Here is an 18598-nt window from a genome sequence, read left to right as displayed (position 1 = left end):
ACTCTACCTTGATAATGGATAGGAATTGACTAGGCAAATAAGTGGTATCCCTGGGGGAATGGAAAGAGCTAGATTATTTGGATGAGGTAAGTGATTGAGTGGTAAGGGAGAGGAAAGAGTTATACATGACTGTGATTTCAAGCTAAAGTGATTGGAATGGTAATAAGAGAGGAGACTGTGTCATCATGGAAAGAGTGCTAGAATGTGTAAAATATCAGTCAATCAACCTGGAGTCAAGTCCCTCTTCTGATTTCAAATGTGAGCAAAGTTATTTCAACCCTCTGTATCTGTTTCCACTCCTGAAAAGTCAAGATGATAACAACTGCTATAACAATATTTGCGGGAAAAATGAAATAATGTACATGATTTGAAAACTTGAATATAATGACATATAAATATCATTGTGGTCAAGTGAATGATCTTTCAAGGCTAGTGCATTTGTGGACAAAGGAGGTAAGAAGACTATAGAGAAAAGGAGATTATGTCTATTGTGGTATGTGAGGGCCTGTGCCTTTAAGTATAGGTTTAAAGTCCTGGTAGAATCTGGAGAAATGTAAATGTATAGGAGTGAGAACCCAGTGTCTTTGGGACTGGGAGTGACATTTTGCCTTGGCAATATACACAAAAGAAATTCTTTTCCTGAGATGAGAGAAGGGAAATAAATTTGAACTGGAGATACCCTGAGGCAGAGAAGAGGGATGGTGAGAGCTTGCATTGATTGGCTTTCTTGAAGAAGAGCAACCAGAAATTTTACTCAATAGAGGAGATCTGGAGGAGTCATTGTGGGAAAAATGCAATGGGATGGCAAGAAATTGAGAAAATGAGGAACAGGAGAGAGGTTCCATTTGAAGTCAGACAGGAGCTCATTGCAAAAGAGCTCTTCTCAGCTCTTGGAATTCCACAATACTCCATGATCTGAGAAACTCAATGGGATAGGAATGTTTATCTAGTTAAATATTCAGGGAATCAGGGAGCAAAGGTAGGTTTTAAAGAAATGAAAGGAAAAGAGGCAGCCTACAAGTGCCTGGAAGTGACATGTGCAGACTTGGAAATACCTGGAGAGGGCTCCAAGTTCAGCCAAGATCAACTGCCTAAAATTTCATTCAATATTCCTTGTTCTCTATGGCATTCAGAACTTGAAAATTACTTTCATTTCCTCTGTCTTCATTTCTCTTTGAACCACATCAACCTTCAAGTCAATATAATTCAATATAACTTTAGAAGCATTTATTATGTATCAACTATGAGGGTAGTAGACATGTAAGACAAAAACAGTCAATACTATTGTTGTGAAAAACAGGAATGGGAGGTGATGGTGGAGTAAAGATAGGGACTCAGCTGTGCTCTCTTCCAAATCCCAACAAATACCTTTAGATAATAACTCTAAGCCAATTCCAACATGGCAGAACTCAGAAAAAGATGGATTAAAGCAAATTTCCAGACAAAAACAACTTAGAAGAATGGCAGGAAAGGCCAGTTGCCCGAGAGTAATGAAATTCTGAAAATCACTATTCTAGTGGTTGACTGACATGGAGAGTTGATAAATGTCTGTAGAATCAAGGAAAATATTAAATTATCAAATGTCAATGTCATCTATTTATTTTTCTGTTTTGAATGTTAATATTATGAAAAAGAACCGTAACTCTTGGAGGCAGAGGAATTATTAAAAGTCATCAAATTTTCCATCCACCCAATATGGCAATTTTCCCTATATTTCTGTAAGGTAACCATCAAGACTTTACTTAAGCAGTTACCACCATGAGAAATACACTGTGTCTGTGTTTATGCTTGTTATTTTAAATGAATGTGAGAGGATGCTAAAATTATATAGACAAGTGTTAAATATACAGGAATGCATCAGTGCATTATTGAATGAATGTGTATGTTTTTCTGAGTTTGCATATATTACAATGTAGAATAGTAAGAATTCTGTAGAATGCAAGCACCTTGATGGAAAATTTCTTTTGTTTAATTTTATTGTTTGTGCAGTATCTGGAACATATTAAATGCTTAATAAAATGGTAGTGGTTCAGCGTGTCTGTGCTGGTCCCTCTCAACAATATGCCTCATTCTCAAGTAAAACTCAACAATGGGAAATTTTTCGTCTGCCTCCCTACATGATGGGATCATTATCACGGAAAGTCTTCAAATGAAGACTGGATAAACACCCTTGGAAATGTTGTAGAGGATATTCTATGCAGGTAAAGCTTGGCCTTAATGGTCTCTGATCTAGGAGGATAAGGATTGTGTTCTATCCTGAATCCTTCTTACTGCAGCCCCAGCACATCCTCTTTCCCAAGGGCTGTGGGACAGAGAAGGGTAAGGGGAGGAAAACAACACTAAAGGTGTATTAATGAGATGCTAGATGCTCTCTCTCTCTCTTTCTCTCTCTCTCTCTCTCTCTCTCTCTCTCTCTCTCTCTCTCTCTCTCTCTCTCTTTCTCGCTCTCTTTCTCCTCTCTCCTTCACACACACACACACATACACACACACACACTCCCTCTCTCTCTCCCTCTCTCCTTCATACACAAACACTCTCTCTTTCTATTTCTTTTTTTCTCTCCCTCTGTCCTTCACACACACATACACTCTCACTGTCTCTCTCACTCTCCTTCATGCAAACACTCACATACACTCTCTCTCTCCACACACACTCACTTTCTCTCTCTCTCCTTCACACACACTAACTCATTCTCTCTCTATCTCTTTTTCTCTCTCTCTCCCTCTCTCTCTCTCCCGCTCTCCTTCATGCACACACACATAACTCAGTCTCTCTTGCTATCTCTCCTTCACACATGAACATAACTCAGTTTCTCTCCTTTTCTTTCTCTCTCTCCCTGTCTCCTTCACTTTCTCTCTTCTACATACACAAAGACACACATACTCTCTCTCTCTCTCTCTCTCTCTCTCTCTCTCTCTCTCTCTCTCTCTCCTTCCTCTTCTCTTTCTCTCCCTCCTTTTGTTTTCCTCTACCTATTTTCTCCCCATTCCTATTCCTCTCTCTCTTTCCAACTCCCTCACTCAGGAATACAGTTTAGGTAAAATGTGCTTGCATGGAAAGAAGTAATGTTAAGCAAAGACGAAAAAGAGTGAAATTAGTTTGTGAATAGAGAAATTACAGCAGGTTAGAGCTGGTAGAATCCATAGAAGCTGGTAACCTTCATATAACATATTAATAGCAGAATCAGGACTAAAACTGAATTCTGTCGATTCCTGGTCCAAGAACGTTTCCATTTTACCCATCTCCTGAGAGTCCATTAGAGTTTTTTGAAAAGACAGGTAGGCATTAGGGAAACAGGGAAATCATTCACTGTCATTAATTTATAGTCTTACATTGAGAAGATTGCTACAGGTAATCTTAACAATCTAGCATGCACTCTATACCTTCTTTCCTGCCCATCTGACCTATGGATTATCAAGCTCTTCAGCATCTTTATGCCAACTCTTAATGTCAAGACATTTTCAAAAACTGGGAATCTTTATAAAATTGGACTCACTAAAGACTAGCTAATAGAGAGCTTCTGATTTAGGCATCATCATTATTGTCAGTCAGTGTCCTAAATTACCTGTATTTCCAAAGGTATTCCAATGGACATTGATCAGTAGCTTTATATCAGCTATCTCCTGAAAAAGAGAAACAGTGACCCTCCTGTCACTCTATCTATGCACTCATCAGAGCTCACCATGAGTCTGTTACTGTGTAAACATGAGTAGAGACAAATTCTGTTTGAAAATCCTGTCATGATACACAAAGCACCTAAAGACTGGTCCTTGGTTTATAGTCAAAGATTCTATTCATACAGGCTCTAAGTGTTTGCAGTTATAACCAGAATTTGGCATTGTTTGTAGATTCCATAGCTTTCACCAAAACCCTGAAATAATTTCCTAGCTTCCTTCTCCCATGCAGACAAAACATCTATAAAATAATAAGAACTTCACCTCCAAAGCTGTAAAGTAACAATGCTTCCTCTGAATATCACTGACACCCACCTTGCTGACTACTTTCTCACTGGAATCCCAGGTCTGGAGCACCTGCACATTTGGACTTCTATCCCCTTCACCATCATGTATGTGACCGCCTTGGCAGGAAATAACATCCTGATCATTGTAATCATCTCCCAGAAGAAACTTCATGAACCCATATACCTGTTCCTATGCATACTGGCCAGTATTGATGTTCTGCTCTTTACCTCAGCCATGCCAAAGGCTCTGACAGTCTTCTTCTGATTGGGGACCAAGTCATCTCCTTTGAAGCATGTCTCACTCAGATGTTCTGTATTAACTTTCTGTCTGTGGGTGACTCAGCCATTCTGCTGGCCATGACATTTGACCACTATGTGGCCATCCACTTACCTTTACACTATAACACTATCCTAACACCCATCCTCATCAGAAAGATAGCTGGGGTCACACTTACACGCAGCTTTTGCGTTAGGTTACCTTATTGCTGGACCAATATAATTTGACATACATTCTGTGAGCACATGGGCATTGCCTGGCTATCCTGTGCAGATATCTCTGTCAATGTCTGGTATGATTTATCAACTGCTTTGCTTTCTACAGATTCTTATCACCATCCCCTATGTACTCATCCTACACACTGTCTTCCATCCTCCCTCACATGAAGCTTAGTGCAAAGCACTGGGAACATATGAATCTCATATTTGTGTCATACTACTCTTCTATATTCCTGTTCCATTATCTGTTTTTGCCTACCACTTTGGTAGGAAAAGCATTCCCCGTTGTGTCCATATCCTCGTAGCCAATCCCTATGCTGTTATCCCACCTATGCTCAACCCTGTCATTTATGGTGTAAGAACCAGACAAATTTGGGAAAGAGCTGTCCAGATGTCTGCACAGTTGGGGAAATGAACAAGATGGAGGCCAAGAAACTGAGAGTCTCTTTATCAGAGGTGTCAGCTTTGTGTCTTGTGGAGATAAGTTGCTGCTAATAAGACCTAGCCTAGATTAAATGCAGTTATGAGATGTACAACAAAATGCAGAAAAATACAACATAGATAATGTTAATTTGTGATTTTCTTTGGGGTTTTTTGTGATATACAATTTTCACTGTGAGAATCAGCATGATATTTATTTTAAAAATAGTTCTTTCATAAAAGAGCTTCCTTAAGTAACCAAGAGCACAGAAGGAAACACTTGATTATTGTTCATTGTTAAGGCTATATATTTGACATCACAAGGAGAAGGTTGAATGTAGTTCTAACAGACAGAAAACAACTTCAGGGAACATCAATGCCAAGAGAATTCTCAAAACTACTAATAGCAGCTCCAACCACAGTGTCCAACTAAGTACCTATAGGACCTATATCCAAGGTCTTTGAAGTAACAATGATCTCCATATCAATGGCATTTTTCCCTGCAAACTCTTCACTGCTGCTAGAGAGATCCACAGGTTGTTTTTGTTAAATATTTTGAATTTTGATGCAGAATTAAATTTATTAATGTGGCCGTTTGGCACTTCAGCAATTTCAACTGCTCTGAGTTTGCCTTCATATTGTGTAAGGGTACCACCCTTTACATCCGTTCTTTTCTTGTTTGTGACTTTCATGACAAATTGGCAACATTTTCCGTTGGGTAGATTCATGATATGGTCAAGAAAATAGAGATTCACTGGGACACTCAAAATATCTATGTCAGTCATGAAAATGTACTCCTATCCCTCTCCTCTAAATGTATCAAACAACTAAGGATTGCAGAAAGTACGATAAATTTAAGAAAAACCTGGAGGATACCAAGCTTCTGTATTTTCCCAAGTGAGATAATGTCTTTTGCTCCATGCTTTTATTAAAAGTGGTCATTTTCACATGGCAATAACTTTATTTCTGAAGTTTATATTGAACCTTCGTCAGTTTTAAAAGAGTTGATCAAAACAAGAGGAACATCAGTATTGTCCAAGGATTCAACTTGCTGAACCGCTAGATACAAAAACAAGTTTAAATTTTGCATACCAGTAAGCCTTTTGGGGAGTTTATAACTCCTGCTAGTTCTCAAACCACCTTTCAATTTTACCAACATCTACTTATGCAGGATAGAAGATATATCATCAAGTAAGCCTCTGGCTTTATCTTCTCCTAAGACTGAATTGAATCCTTTGTATCCCTCTGGATTTTTGCCTAGTGTGTAGAAGATCCCTTTTCTTGTAACAAATTTGTTACAATCTTCTGAATTCCTTCTGAAATTCTTCAAGGACTTTTTTTAGTATACTAAGATTCATTTTGTGTTGCAATTAGAAGTATTTTCTCTAGTTTCTTCTTCACTGATAATTCCAACTTTTGTCACAAGACTTCTTCTAACTGTGAAATTCCACCTTGAGATATTGCTTTTCTAAGATTGCCAAGGTTCTCAGTATCTGCAGAGAGCAAGTTCATCCTGTCAGCCCTCTTGGTTCTCACTGAAAGGTAATTAGTGGTTTTATAAACGAGTATGTGGAGTCCATGATCCATTTCTGCTTGAGTTTGACACCAATGATCTTGACTTCTAATTCAGACAAATTGTCTTCTCCATCAAAGCCCTCTCTCTGTGCCCAAGTTCAAGCCTGTTGTGTCCCTAGTGTTTTCTCAATTCTGTTCCAGCATCTAGTCCTATGAATATCTCCTTCACAAAGTAAGAAATTCCACATTTTCCCCAATTTCAATCCTATCCTAATCTTTTGTTTTATTTCCACTCAGCACTCAACTCTATCTTAGCATCCGTTCCATATTAAGCCACCTTCATATCCTTTTCCCCATTCCAATTATATCATGTTCCCTCCACAGTCCTTAACTTTATCCCTTTCCCCACATTCACTCTTCTACCAACACTTTGCCAACTTCTATCCAAGTTCCATCACCACAGCAATCCATGCTACGAGTCACATCATCTTTCCAACTCCAATCCATTCCAAAACCCATGTTGATCCCTACTCCTACCTATATTGCCATCCTGAATTTTATCCCTAAACCCATCTACATGTCCATTTTTACCTAATCACCTCATCGTACCTAATTATTGAGCACAAGATGATAAATGGAATTTGAAAACCCTCAAAAATTGGTTCAGCACAGTTGTGCAGAGGTCAGAGCAGTGATCTGTAATCATGGGTTACCATTAGGGAGGAGAATTGGTGACCTTTACTTTGATTACAAAGGCAAGTCCCTATTCATCCCACTGTATTTCCCAAATTGGCTGGGTCACTACATAACCTAGATTGTGGCTCCTTTAAGTTAGGCAATTTAGGAAGGATACGTTTTCAAGGATTCTCTTAGAAAAGCATGTACTATATAAATCTGTTGTCTAACCTCTATTCTTTCTGAAATTGCAAATGATTAAATCACCATACAATGTGTTCACCACTGAAGGAGCGGGTAGATGTTGACATGATGAGATGATGAATAAGGGAATTTCTCTGGAGGAAACCCTGGGTTTTGGAATGGTGTGTTGGCAAAATGAAGAAGTTAGATGAGGAAAGCAGTACAAGAATAATGTCTCTATATTAAGTGTTCTGTCTTTCAGGAAAGAATCCCATTCTATGATATTTGTACTAAGACAACAAGTGTTCACTGGAGAATTTGTTTCACAATCCTGCTTTCCTTGGACCTTCACAAAGGTCCTGAGTCATTCTACCTCCTCCTCTAAATAACACCACACTTATTAAACATGTGTGGCCATGTAAATGCAGGTACACACAAAAATGGAAATAATCACTTGTCATTCAACAGACATTTGCCATGTTCAAGATAACATGCCAAATATAGGCCATATGAAGCTGCCTGACCTCAAGCAGATTATAATCTAGTATAAGGATAAAACATCTCTACAAATAACTATAGTAGAAATTAGAGTGATGGATTGTACCTCTGCTTTCACTGGTATGGGGAACTCCCAAGTAAGGAAACAAACTCCCTCCACCAATACCAGAACAATGTTTTGCCTACAAATTATAGTCTTACAGAGTTGTCTAGAGCTCAAATGTCAAAAAGTCCCCACCCACTAGGACTGCAACAGGCAACATTCCAACAAGTAATTGCATCAGATTAAAATGTAATTGGGAAATGGTTAACAAAATAAATAAAAATAAAATACCTAGTTGTCTAAATCAATATGCAGCCCATATGTATGATTCAGTAGTTCTTTTCTCTTTGAGTTTGACACTATCAGAAGAATAGATCACCAAGAGGTTAAAACACTTGTTTAGGGTCTTCTGACTAGTAAGTTTCAGAGAGTAGAACTTGAATTCAGGTCTTTGTTTTCAAGGCTGATTCCCTATCCAATATGAAATACTGCCTCTAATAATGAAAGTTAGAAGGGGAAAAATACAAAATAGAATGGTCTAGGAAATTAAGAGAGCTAGCTTTTCCTCTAGCTGGAGGCATCAGAGGAAGCTCTATTGGGAAAATGTCATCAGACCCAGAAACTGAAGAAAAGGTAGGAATTCAAAAGGCCCTACCGTAAAGAACCAACCTGATAAAATCAGATTGTGTCTATTCCAGGCATGGAAAACAGCCCATGCAAATGCATAAAGGTGAAAGAAGGCACATGAAGATCAGACAATGATTAGCATATAAAAGTTGCACTTTAATTGAAATATGGAGTGTGTGATTTGAGAAAGTGTGAAATATGCCTGGAAAGCTGGACAGAGACCCTGGAGAGTGGTGAATGCCAAATTAATGATATATCAACACGTACTGTGGAAGGAGAGAAGTCACTAATGTTCTTGACCTGTGATGATGCTCCTAATCCAAGGAACCACAGATTCATAGTCTGAGACTGCTCTCATGGTCCAGTCAAGGAAGGCAGAGTGCCACAGAAAACTAGGAATCTTGTCCTCCATAGTCTGTAGAACCATTTTCTGCACAGAATACAATATCTGCTCTCAGATAGGCAAAGGGTTAATGATATTATGATATGTAGATGATAGCACAGAATTAAGTACTCAGGGATTTGTAGGCTTGGAGCTTTCTCTCCTGGGATTCCAAGAACAATAAAATGACCTGTCCTCCTTCTTACAAAGTCATTCATTCACCCTTCAGCTGAGTTGCATGGCAAAGACAAACGTTTCATGCCTAAAGGTAGGATAATTAAAATCAGAGCTTGATGAGCAAAACATAGATTGTGGGCATAGTGATGGTGGTGGTGGAGCTGGGTTAGGGTGGGGTATTTTTCTATATGTCCAGAAATGCCATTAAGCTACCTTGACTTTAAAGATTTGTATATGAAGCAAGCCCACCTGGAGGCAAGGGAGTACACAAGACAACCTTCGATGACTAGGGGCTTCTTCTAATTGGGAATGAAACAGATAAGAGAAGGAGAATGCCATGTGTGTATATGTGTGCATACACATATACACACATAAATAGACATATGCACATGTGTGTGTTTGTGCATGTTTCTCTTTCTATATAAGAGAGACTCAATCCTGAGGAAAGTACTAGAATGGGACCTGAATCTAGGAAATGGCATCAAAATCCCTTGTTTTATCATTTTTTACACATGCACATTTGAGGATTTTATTAAGTCCCTTCCATTTTCTTACTGCACACTTCAGGAGTAAGTGGAAGATATGAGCTCCCAGAGAGAAAAACAATGAGGCTCAAAATCTTTTGAATGGAATATGTGTTTCTCAGACTTCAAAAACATTGTTTTCTCCCAATTTTCTTCCTAGACCACTAAAAATTTCATCAGTTGTACTATCTACAGGGACAATTCGCTAATTTCTTTTGGCTATACTGTGTAGGGATGTCAAAGTCTCTGAAAATTATCCCAATAAGTTGCCTGGAAATCATTAAGGTCATCTGTGAATTTAGAATTTTCACTATACTCTCTCCCTCATACTTAGAAAAAATTTAAATTAAACTAGGTTGAGCACTTGACTTAAGGGATCATTAACTTTCTATCCAGAGAAGCATTCACTTATGCCTTTCATTCAAACATTTAAATCATCAAAAACTTCAAAGATACTTTTGAGGGAGTTGAATGTGTACTTATGCTTTTAATTAAGTCTCACTAATATTTCAAACAGAGAGGGAAAATCAGGACAGAAGTGTTGCTGGAGTCAGGTCTCACCACCTTTCAAGAGTGAACTCTAGAATTTTCAGTATGAATATTGACACTTCAAGAGTCAGCACAAAGTAGAGTTAAATATATTCATTCACTGATTATACTTAAAAAAATGTTGGTAATGCAGATTAAACTGAAAAGTGTGAGTGTAGGCATATTTTTCCTTAGAGTTAGTAACATTTGCTGCACAACCTTGGATGGCTCTATGTAACATTGTTTCAGCTCAGCAGTAGTAGTAGATACTAGAAGTTTAAGAAAATGAAGGCTAATAATGCCTGTAATTACAATCACAATAACTCCCAGTCATAGAGCACTTTAAGTTTTACAATTGTTTTATATCCATTATCTTGCTTTAGCCTCATATTACCGCAGGAGAAGAGACAGATTGCTGCAAAATATATCATTTAGGTTGAACATTAAAAGATGAGTCTCAATTTAACAGATAAAAAGGGGCAGGGACAGAGAATTTTCCACTCAGAGTTAAACCAAAATCAAAGTTACAGAGTTATTAGAATGGCATTGTTAAACAGTGAGATCTGGAGTCAGAAGACCTGGTTCAAATCTCATTTCCAATGTCTATTACCTAAGCAACCTTGGACAAAGCAGTTAATGCCTAGGGGCTCACTTTCTCCATCTGTTAAGTGAGGAGAGTTGGACTAAAAGGTCTCTGAGGTCCCTACCACCTCCAGATTTATGATCCTTTCAATATATGAGAAAAGAGAGTAAGTAGTCCACCTCACCTAGAGTATATCACAGGCAGGCAGAAGAGGCCCCTCATATGGCTATCTTGGAGTGTGAGATAAGATCGAAAATTAGCTCCAGGTTGTAGGGGGTTAGAGCCCTGTTATGAAGAAGTCAGTTTGAAGTTTCAAGAAAGACAATCTCTGAATAAATAAATGAAATCAACTTTGAAGTCCTTCTTCCTTCTTCTCTGGCCACTCAAGATAAGTATTCCTTGCCAAAGAAAAGAACTTCACCTGATCCACATAAACAGAAATTAACTGTAATCCTCAATTCACTACAATCATTCTGTATAACCTTTCTAGGCGTTTTTTTAATCATGGATTACAGGTAGTCCAATGATTTTTTTTTCTCTCAAGCAATTTATTTATTTATTTATTAGATTTATTTATTTAACTTTTAACATTCATTTTCCCAAAATTTTACGTTCCAAGTTTTCTCACCATTTGTCCCCACCCTCACCCCAACACACCAAGCATTCTAGTTACCCTTATCACCAGTCTGCCCTCTCTTCTGTCATCCCTCCCTTCCCTTGTCATCATCTTTTGTTTTGTCTTGTAGTGCCAGATAACTTTCTATACCCCATTACCTGTACTTCTTATTTCCTAGTAGCAAGAACAGTACTCGACAGTTTTCCTAAAATTTTGAGTTCCAACTTCTCTTCATCCCTCCCTCCCCACCCATTCCCTTTGGAAAGCAAGCAACTCAATATAGACCATATCTGTGTAGTTTTGCAAATGACTTCTATAATAGTCCTGTTGTGTAAGACTAACTTTATTTCCCTCCATTCTATCCTGGCCCCATTGCTTCTATTCTTTCTTTTGATCTTGTCCCTCCCCAAGAGTGGTGACTTCAGATTGCTCCCTCCTCCCATTGCTCTTCCTTCCATCATCTCCCCCACCCTGCTTATCCCCTTCTCCTCCACTTTCCTGTATTGTAAGATAGGTTTTCATACCAAAATGAGTGTGCATTTTATTCCTTCATTTAGTCAAATTTGATGAGAGCAAACTTCATGTTTTTCTCTCACCTCTCCTCTTTTCCCCTCCACTAAAAAGTCTTTTGCTTGCCTCTTCTATGAGAGATAATTTGCCCCATTCCATTTCTCCCTTTTTCCTCCCAATATATTTCTCTCTCACCGCCTAATTTCATATTTTTAAGATATGATCCCATCCTATTCAATTCACTCTGTGCTCTCTGTCTATGTGTGTGTGTGTGTGCATGTGTATGTGTGTGTAATCCCACCAACTATCGAGATACTGAAAAGTTTCAAGAGTTACAAATATTGTATTTCCATGTAGGAATGTAAACAGTTCAACTTTAGTAAGTCCCTTATGACTTCTCTTTGCTATTTACCTTTTCATGCTTCTCTTCACTCTTGTGTTTGAAAGTCCAATTTTCTTTTCAACTCTGGTCTTTTCATCAAGAATGCTTGAAAGTCCTCTATTTCATTGAAAGACCAATTTTTACCCTGAAGTATTATACTTAGTTTTGCTGGGCAAGTGATTCTCAGTTTCAGTCCTAGTTCCTTTGACTTCTGGAATATCCTATTCCACTCCCTTCGATCCCATAATGTAGAAGCTGATAGATCTTGTGTTCTCCTGATTGTATTTCCACAATACTTGAATTGTTTCTTTCTAGCTGTGTGCAATATTTTCTCCTTGACCTGGGAACTCTGGAATTTGGCCACAATGTTCCTAGGAGTTTCTCTTTTTGGATCTCTTTCAGGTGGTGATCGGTGGATTCCTTGAATACTTATATTGGCCTCTGGTTCTAGAATATGAGAACAGTTTTCCTTGATAATTTCATGAAAGATGATGTCTAAACTCTTTTTTTGACTTTGGTTTTCAGGTAGTGCCATAATTTTTAAATTGTCTCTCCTGGATATATTTCCCTGGTCAGTTGTTTTTCCAATGAGATATTTCACATTAGCTTCCATTTATTCATTCTTTAGTTTTGTTTTGTGATTTCGTGGTTTCTCATAAAGTCATTCTAATTTTGAAAGAACTATTTTCTTCAGTGAGCTTTTGAAACTCCTTTTCCATTTGGCTAATTCTGCTTTTGAAAGCATTCTTCTCCTCATTAGCTTTTTGAACCTCTTTTGCCAATTGAGTTAGCCTATTTTTCAAGGTGTTATTTTCTTCACCATTTTTTGGGGTCTCCTTTAGGAAGTTGTTGACCTGCTTTCCATGCTTTTCTTACATCTCTCTCATTTCTCTTCCCAGTTTTTCCTCCACCTCTCTAACTTGATTTTCAAAATCCTTTTTGAGCTCTTCCATGGCCTGAGCCCACTGAATATTAATTTTGGATGTTTGGGATACAGAAGCCTTGACTTCTACATCTTTCCCTGATGGTAAGTATTGTTCTTCCTCATATGAAAGAATGGGAGGAGATATCTGTTCTCCAAGAAAGTAACCTTCTATGGTCATATTTTTTTTCCCTTTTCTGGGCATTTTCCCAGCCAGTTACTTGATTTCTGAGTTTCCTCTACACACCTACCTTGCCTCCAGTTCTGCCCAGCTAGTGCTTGGGGGCTGAAATTCAAATGCTGCTTCCCAGCCTCAGGGCTTTCAGTGGGGGCAGGGCTTCTCTTCAGTGTGAGATTAAGTTCAGGTGCTCAGGTTGGGGCAGCGTGGCCTGACAGGGCTCAGTTCCCTCAGGGGGGTTACAAGGAGACCTTCAACAATGGATCTGAGCTCCTGCCTGCTTTTGGAGCCCCTGTCCACTGATGCCTCTGTTTCTGCCTCCCGAGGGGGCCTGAGTTATGGAGACATCCTGCTGCCCTCTCAGCAAGCTGAAAAGACCTTCTCACTGACCTTTGTAGCCTGTGGATGGAGGGACCTGTGTGGCTGCTGGAGATCCCATCCCTGAAGCCTGCTCGGATCTGCTCCTCTTGGCGCCCTGCGACCAAGGCAACGCTGGGCTCTGCTGCACGTCTGGTGTGTGACAGACCTTTCGTGTCAGTTTTTCAGGTCTCTCTGGAAGAGAAATCTCCTCCACTCTGTTGTTCTGTGTCTTCTGCTGCTCCAGAATTTGTTTGGAGTTCTTCTTTGCAGGTATTTTATGGGCTGTGGGTTGGGAGCTAGCGTATGTGTATCTTTCTACTCCACCATCTTGGCTCCTCCCCCAGTCCAATAATTTTTAAATGATCTCTCCTGGATCCCTTTTCCAGGTCTTTCTTAGGATGGTTTTTGAAAAGAAATAAATCCCAAACCAACACACATGAAGTATTTGTATAACCTAGAGGAGCCACTTGGTATCCCTGGCCCTCACTTTTCTAATCAGAAAAATGATCGATGTGGCCTATAACACTCTCAACTGTGCAAGTAACAAATATTTATCAAAAAAAAATTACAGAACATTGATATGTGGTTTTCTAAGTCAGTAGAGGCCACTTGATATCTTTACCTATTCTATATATAATATATTACCTAAGGTTCACAGCCTTGCCCAACTTTTTATTTAAGACTGAACTCACTGGCAAAATTTTATAGGTAACAATGTAAAGTTTTGAAGTGGGCTTCAGAAAAATTAACTTCAAATGTTCAGAATGGGTGGTAGGTGGTTGGGGTGCTTTATGCCCAGATAACCAGTTAAGAACAAATTAACAAACACAGATGAATAAACCCTTTCATAGGCATAAACTCAAGATGATTCAATGATGTGGCTTACCAATTAAAAAGCCAAATGTTTTCTTAGGCAACATAAATAGATACAAGACTGTCTGGAGCAAGAGAGGTGATCACATATCTATACTCCGATTTAGTTTTTGGCTTCCATTCAGCTTGTCATATTTTTAGAATATCCCCATATGATGATAATTTGGATGGTGTGGGAAACAGAGACCAGATTAGATGAAAACTGCTTCAAGGAATGAAAGATATATAGTTCAGATAAAATAACATTTAGGGTGATCTGGTCACTGTCTGCAAAGCTCCACAAAACTGGCAAGTAAAATGGTGATGAAGTTTATGAAACCTAACCCCGCAGATATGAATTCCCACCAATGGGATAAAGTTACAAGGAGGAAACATAAGAGAAACTCTTTAAGAGTTTTCAAATGGAAAATGGGCTTCCATTTAGAAATAATGGTGCTCCACTCACACTATACTAGGAAGAAGGGCAAGCTTGGCAACAAAATGTTCTGACAAAACCTGAGAGACCTTTAACAAATCAACCTCTCTGGGAACCAGTTTTCTCATCTGTAAGTTGAGGTTGTTTAATTACATGACTTCTAAGGCCCCTTTTAGCTTGAAGTTAAGGATCCTGTAACTGTAAGTGGACATTAAGTGATCATTTTTTAGAGATGAATCAGATCATTCACCCTAGGCAAAATAGTTAAGGATGTACATGTCTGATTGTCTGCCATTTCATGCAAAGAGTACTGGCCAGCCACAAGACATGGGCTTTCAATTTCTTAATTTGGTCTATATGGGTGAGATATTTAGTCACTCTGAATCCAAGGTCCTCATCTATGAACTGGAATTATAATATTGTGTGTTACCTATAAAACAAAGTTGATATAAGGAAAGCAGTTTTTCAGCTATAAAGTATATGAAAACTACATTATACATACACACATTCACAATACATACACACATATATATGTATATATATGTGTGTGTGTATATACACTTACGTAAATGTCACATTCTATAAGCATTTTACTTGTATACACACATGCATATAATATACCAATTTAGTTGTATATCATCTATGAATAGCTCTTAAAATATATCATATACACATATGCACCTATATGCATATATATCTCTTTGAATATCCTTATATGTGTGTGTACATATAAGTGAATGCATATATATATGTAAACACAAGTATGTATGTACACATATATATCTGTATTTATATAGGAATGATTCTGCCTATTATATTTAGGACCCTCTTCTACTACTGGTAAACAAAATGTCCTCTGTCTGTTCTACTCCTCCTACAAAGTGCCCAGGTTAACACTGAGCTGTTAGTTCTTCAGTGTACCACACCTCGCAGAATTCTGTGCACTGTGAAAGAGTCCTCCAAGAACATAGAAATTTGACATTGACATATCCTACAGTGCCATTATCACTTCTGGCAGTTAATTCTGGCTTTTGTCTTCCTTCAGGGCCCAAGAATCACCTCTTCAGGAGTCATCAGGAGATGGCCACATTCAACCTAAGCAGCTACAACCCCAGCTACTTTACCCTAGTGGGGATCCCAGGCCTTGAGAAGTTCCACATCTGGATCGCAATTCCTTTCTGTGCTATCTACCTTGTGGCCATTGCAGGTAACTCTCTCCTGCTGTACCTCATTGTCACAGAGCACAGCCTCCATGAGCCCATGTTCCTTTTCCTCTCCATGCTGGCCCAAACAGACCTGATTCTGTCATCCACCACGGTGCCCAAATTGCTCAGTAACCTTTGGTTTGGTGACAAGAAAATCACCTTCTCAGGCTGCCTCACCCAGATGTTCTTCCTCCATTTCAGCTGTGCCATGGATTCTGCCACCTTAATGGCCATGGCATATGACCGCTATGTGGCTATATGCTCCCCACTGAAATATGCCACAATCCTGACTCACCAAGTCATCATCAAGATTATGTTGGGAATTATTGTCAGGAGTTTCTGTGTGATCTTTCCAGTTGTTTTCTTGCTAAAGCGACTGCCCTTTTGCCGAACACTTGTCATCCCCCATACATATTGTGAACACATAGGTGTGGCCCGGCTCTCCTGTGCTGACATCTCCATCAACATCTGGTATGGTATTGCTGTTCCCATTACAACTGTAGTATCTGACATTGTGCTTATTGTTGTCTCTTATACCCTCATACTGAGTGTTGTCTTCCGCCTTCCTTCTCATGGTGCTCGCCAGAAGGCTCTTGGAACCTGTGGGTCTCACATCTGTGTCATTCTCATGTTCTATACTCCAGCTTTCTTCTCCATTCTTGTTCATCGCTTTGGACACAAAGTTCCCCGTCATGTCCTCATCCTATTTGCCAACTTTTATGTTGTCATTCCTCCAACTCTCAACCCCATTGTTTATGGAGTGAAGACCAAGCAAATTCGTGAGAAGATTCTCATGTTATTTTGTCAAAAGGGCACACAGTGACATCTGGCTATTGGAATGGGAACTGGAAATAGGTGTTGGGAATCCATAAAAGGAAATTCAATTTTGATATTGTCCAAACAAAGCAGAAGGTAGAAACACAAGTTGCTTCTTATCTCCGCAAAATTCAAGACACTAACCTCAGTAAAAGGAATAAGCAGAATAAAGATAATAAAACAATAACAAGAAAATTAGAAAAGATGATTTATTCTCAAGGAGAAAGTCAAGACTGACTGTGGCCAAGAGAGAGATGCTATTTGTACTGGGGCAGAGTGTATTGTGAATTTGTGGTTTGCCAAAATCAAAAGAAATAATTAGGATACCCTCTCTCTTTTCCCTACCACATCTATGGCAATTTGGGGATCAATCAGGAGATAGAATAAGAAAACGAAAGCTAGCACAGGCCTAAGGTTATATATCTTAAGCCAGTTTATTTGAAAGTAATGTGTGCCTGTACTCGATTGGTCTTAAGCTTAGAATTTAAGAGCCCAGCTGCTGGAAAGGAATATAAACACTTTCTGGTTGGAGGTTTGTTCATCCATACTTTCAAGATTCTCTGCCTTGCAGTCCCCTGCCAATTCTGTTACTGCAAATGCCAGAACATTGAGATTCAGGTCCACAAATAAAGCAGTAACTTAACAACTAAATAAGAATTTGGTATTTCCATTTATGTAAGAAAATTTCATTTCCCTTCATGGGCTATGGCATTTTTGGATCATAACTGGATCATGGTTTAGAAGAGGAAGAGACCTAGCATTCTTAGATTCCAACCGACTCTTACAGATGTGGGTACTCAAGGCAAGGGAAGTTACATGTACTGACAGGTTTACACATCTCCGAAGTATCTGGTCCAAACTTGGGTCATCTGGCTACAAGTCTGCCTCTAGTGCAACTAGGTGGTGCAGTGAATAGAAAATCGGATTTGAATTTAGGAGAACATGAGTTCAAATTCTAATTCAAACACTAGTTGTATGAGATTGGGCAAATTAGTTAACAGCCCCTCTGCTTCAGTTTCTTCATCTTTCAAGTAAGGATAATGGCACCCATCTCATGGAATTATTGTGAGGATCTCATGAGTTAACATATTTAAAGAGCTTTGGAAACCCTAAAGTAATATATATGTACATATATATGTATATACATATATGTACGTATATACACATATGCATACATATAGCAGCAATTATTATTATTCCCTATCTGTATTAATCATATTACCTCTCAGTCAAGCTAAAAAAATTAACCACTGTGTCTGTGCAGAAATAATAAGAGGGACATTTGGAAAACAAGTCCTAAAGAATTCTAAAAGGTAGTGATTATGAACCTGGCCCCCCAATTCACCAGGGAATGAGAGCAAAGTATTTTCATTTTGTATTGATAGTCATCAAGTATCAATTAGATGCCTACTATGTACTGGATGATGTGGTAAATTCTAGGGATTCAAAGAGAGGCAAAAGACACTCCTTCCTCTCAAGTTTCTCTCAGTAAATGGTAAGAGCAAGAAGGATTACATGAAAATGCCTGTGAAAAAGTATAAATTGGAGATGATCAAGAGGGAAAGCATTACCATTAAGGACAAATCACAGAATACAGAATTTGAGCTGATACTTGAAAGTCACAAATTCCTGCTATACCCTCTACCCAACTCTGAGAAGGAAAAAAAAATCAGCTTAAAAAAACCACTGATGTGGATGCACAGGTAAGTC

At 38.7% G+C, this 18598-nt stretch overlaps 1 protein-coding gene and 2 pseudogenes across 1 annotated transcript; 2 read left to right on the top strand and 1 right to left on the bottom strand.

Moving 5' to 3' along the window:
* Window positions 1-3959: 3959 nt before the first annotated feature.
* Window positions 3960-4871, top strand: LOC140507558 (olfactory receptor 52B6-like; annotated as a pseudogene).
* A 308-nt stretch (window positions 4872-5179) lies between these two features.
* Window positions 5180-6388, bottom strand: LOC140507557 (UTP--glucose-1-phosphate uridylyltransferase pseudogene; annotated as a pseudogene).
* Window positions 6389-15947: 9559 nt separating this feature from the next.
* On the top strand, window positions 15948-16895 carry LOC140508695 (olfactory receptor 52H1-like). The gene has a single exon (XM_072616582.1). The coding sequence runs from the start codon at window positions 15948-15950 to the stop codon at window positions 16893-16895; it is 948 nt and encodes a 315-aa protein (XP_072472683.1).
* Window positions 16896-18598: the final 1703 nt, after the last annotated feature.

The sequence above is a fragment of the Notamacropus eugenii genome, chromosome 5, assembly GCF_028372415.1.
Source record: "Notamacropus eugenii isolate mMacEug1 chromosome 5, mMacEug1.pri_v2, whole genome shotgun sequence".
In the NCBI taxonomy this organism is placed as follows: Eukaryota; Metazoa; Chordata; class Mammalia; order Diprotodontia; family Macropodidae; genus Notamacropus; species Notamacropus eugenii.
Note: the sequence above shows the minus strand (reverse complement) of the source record. Positions and strands in the feature narration are given on the sequence as shown.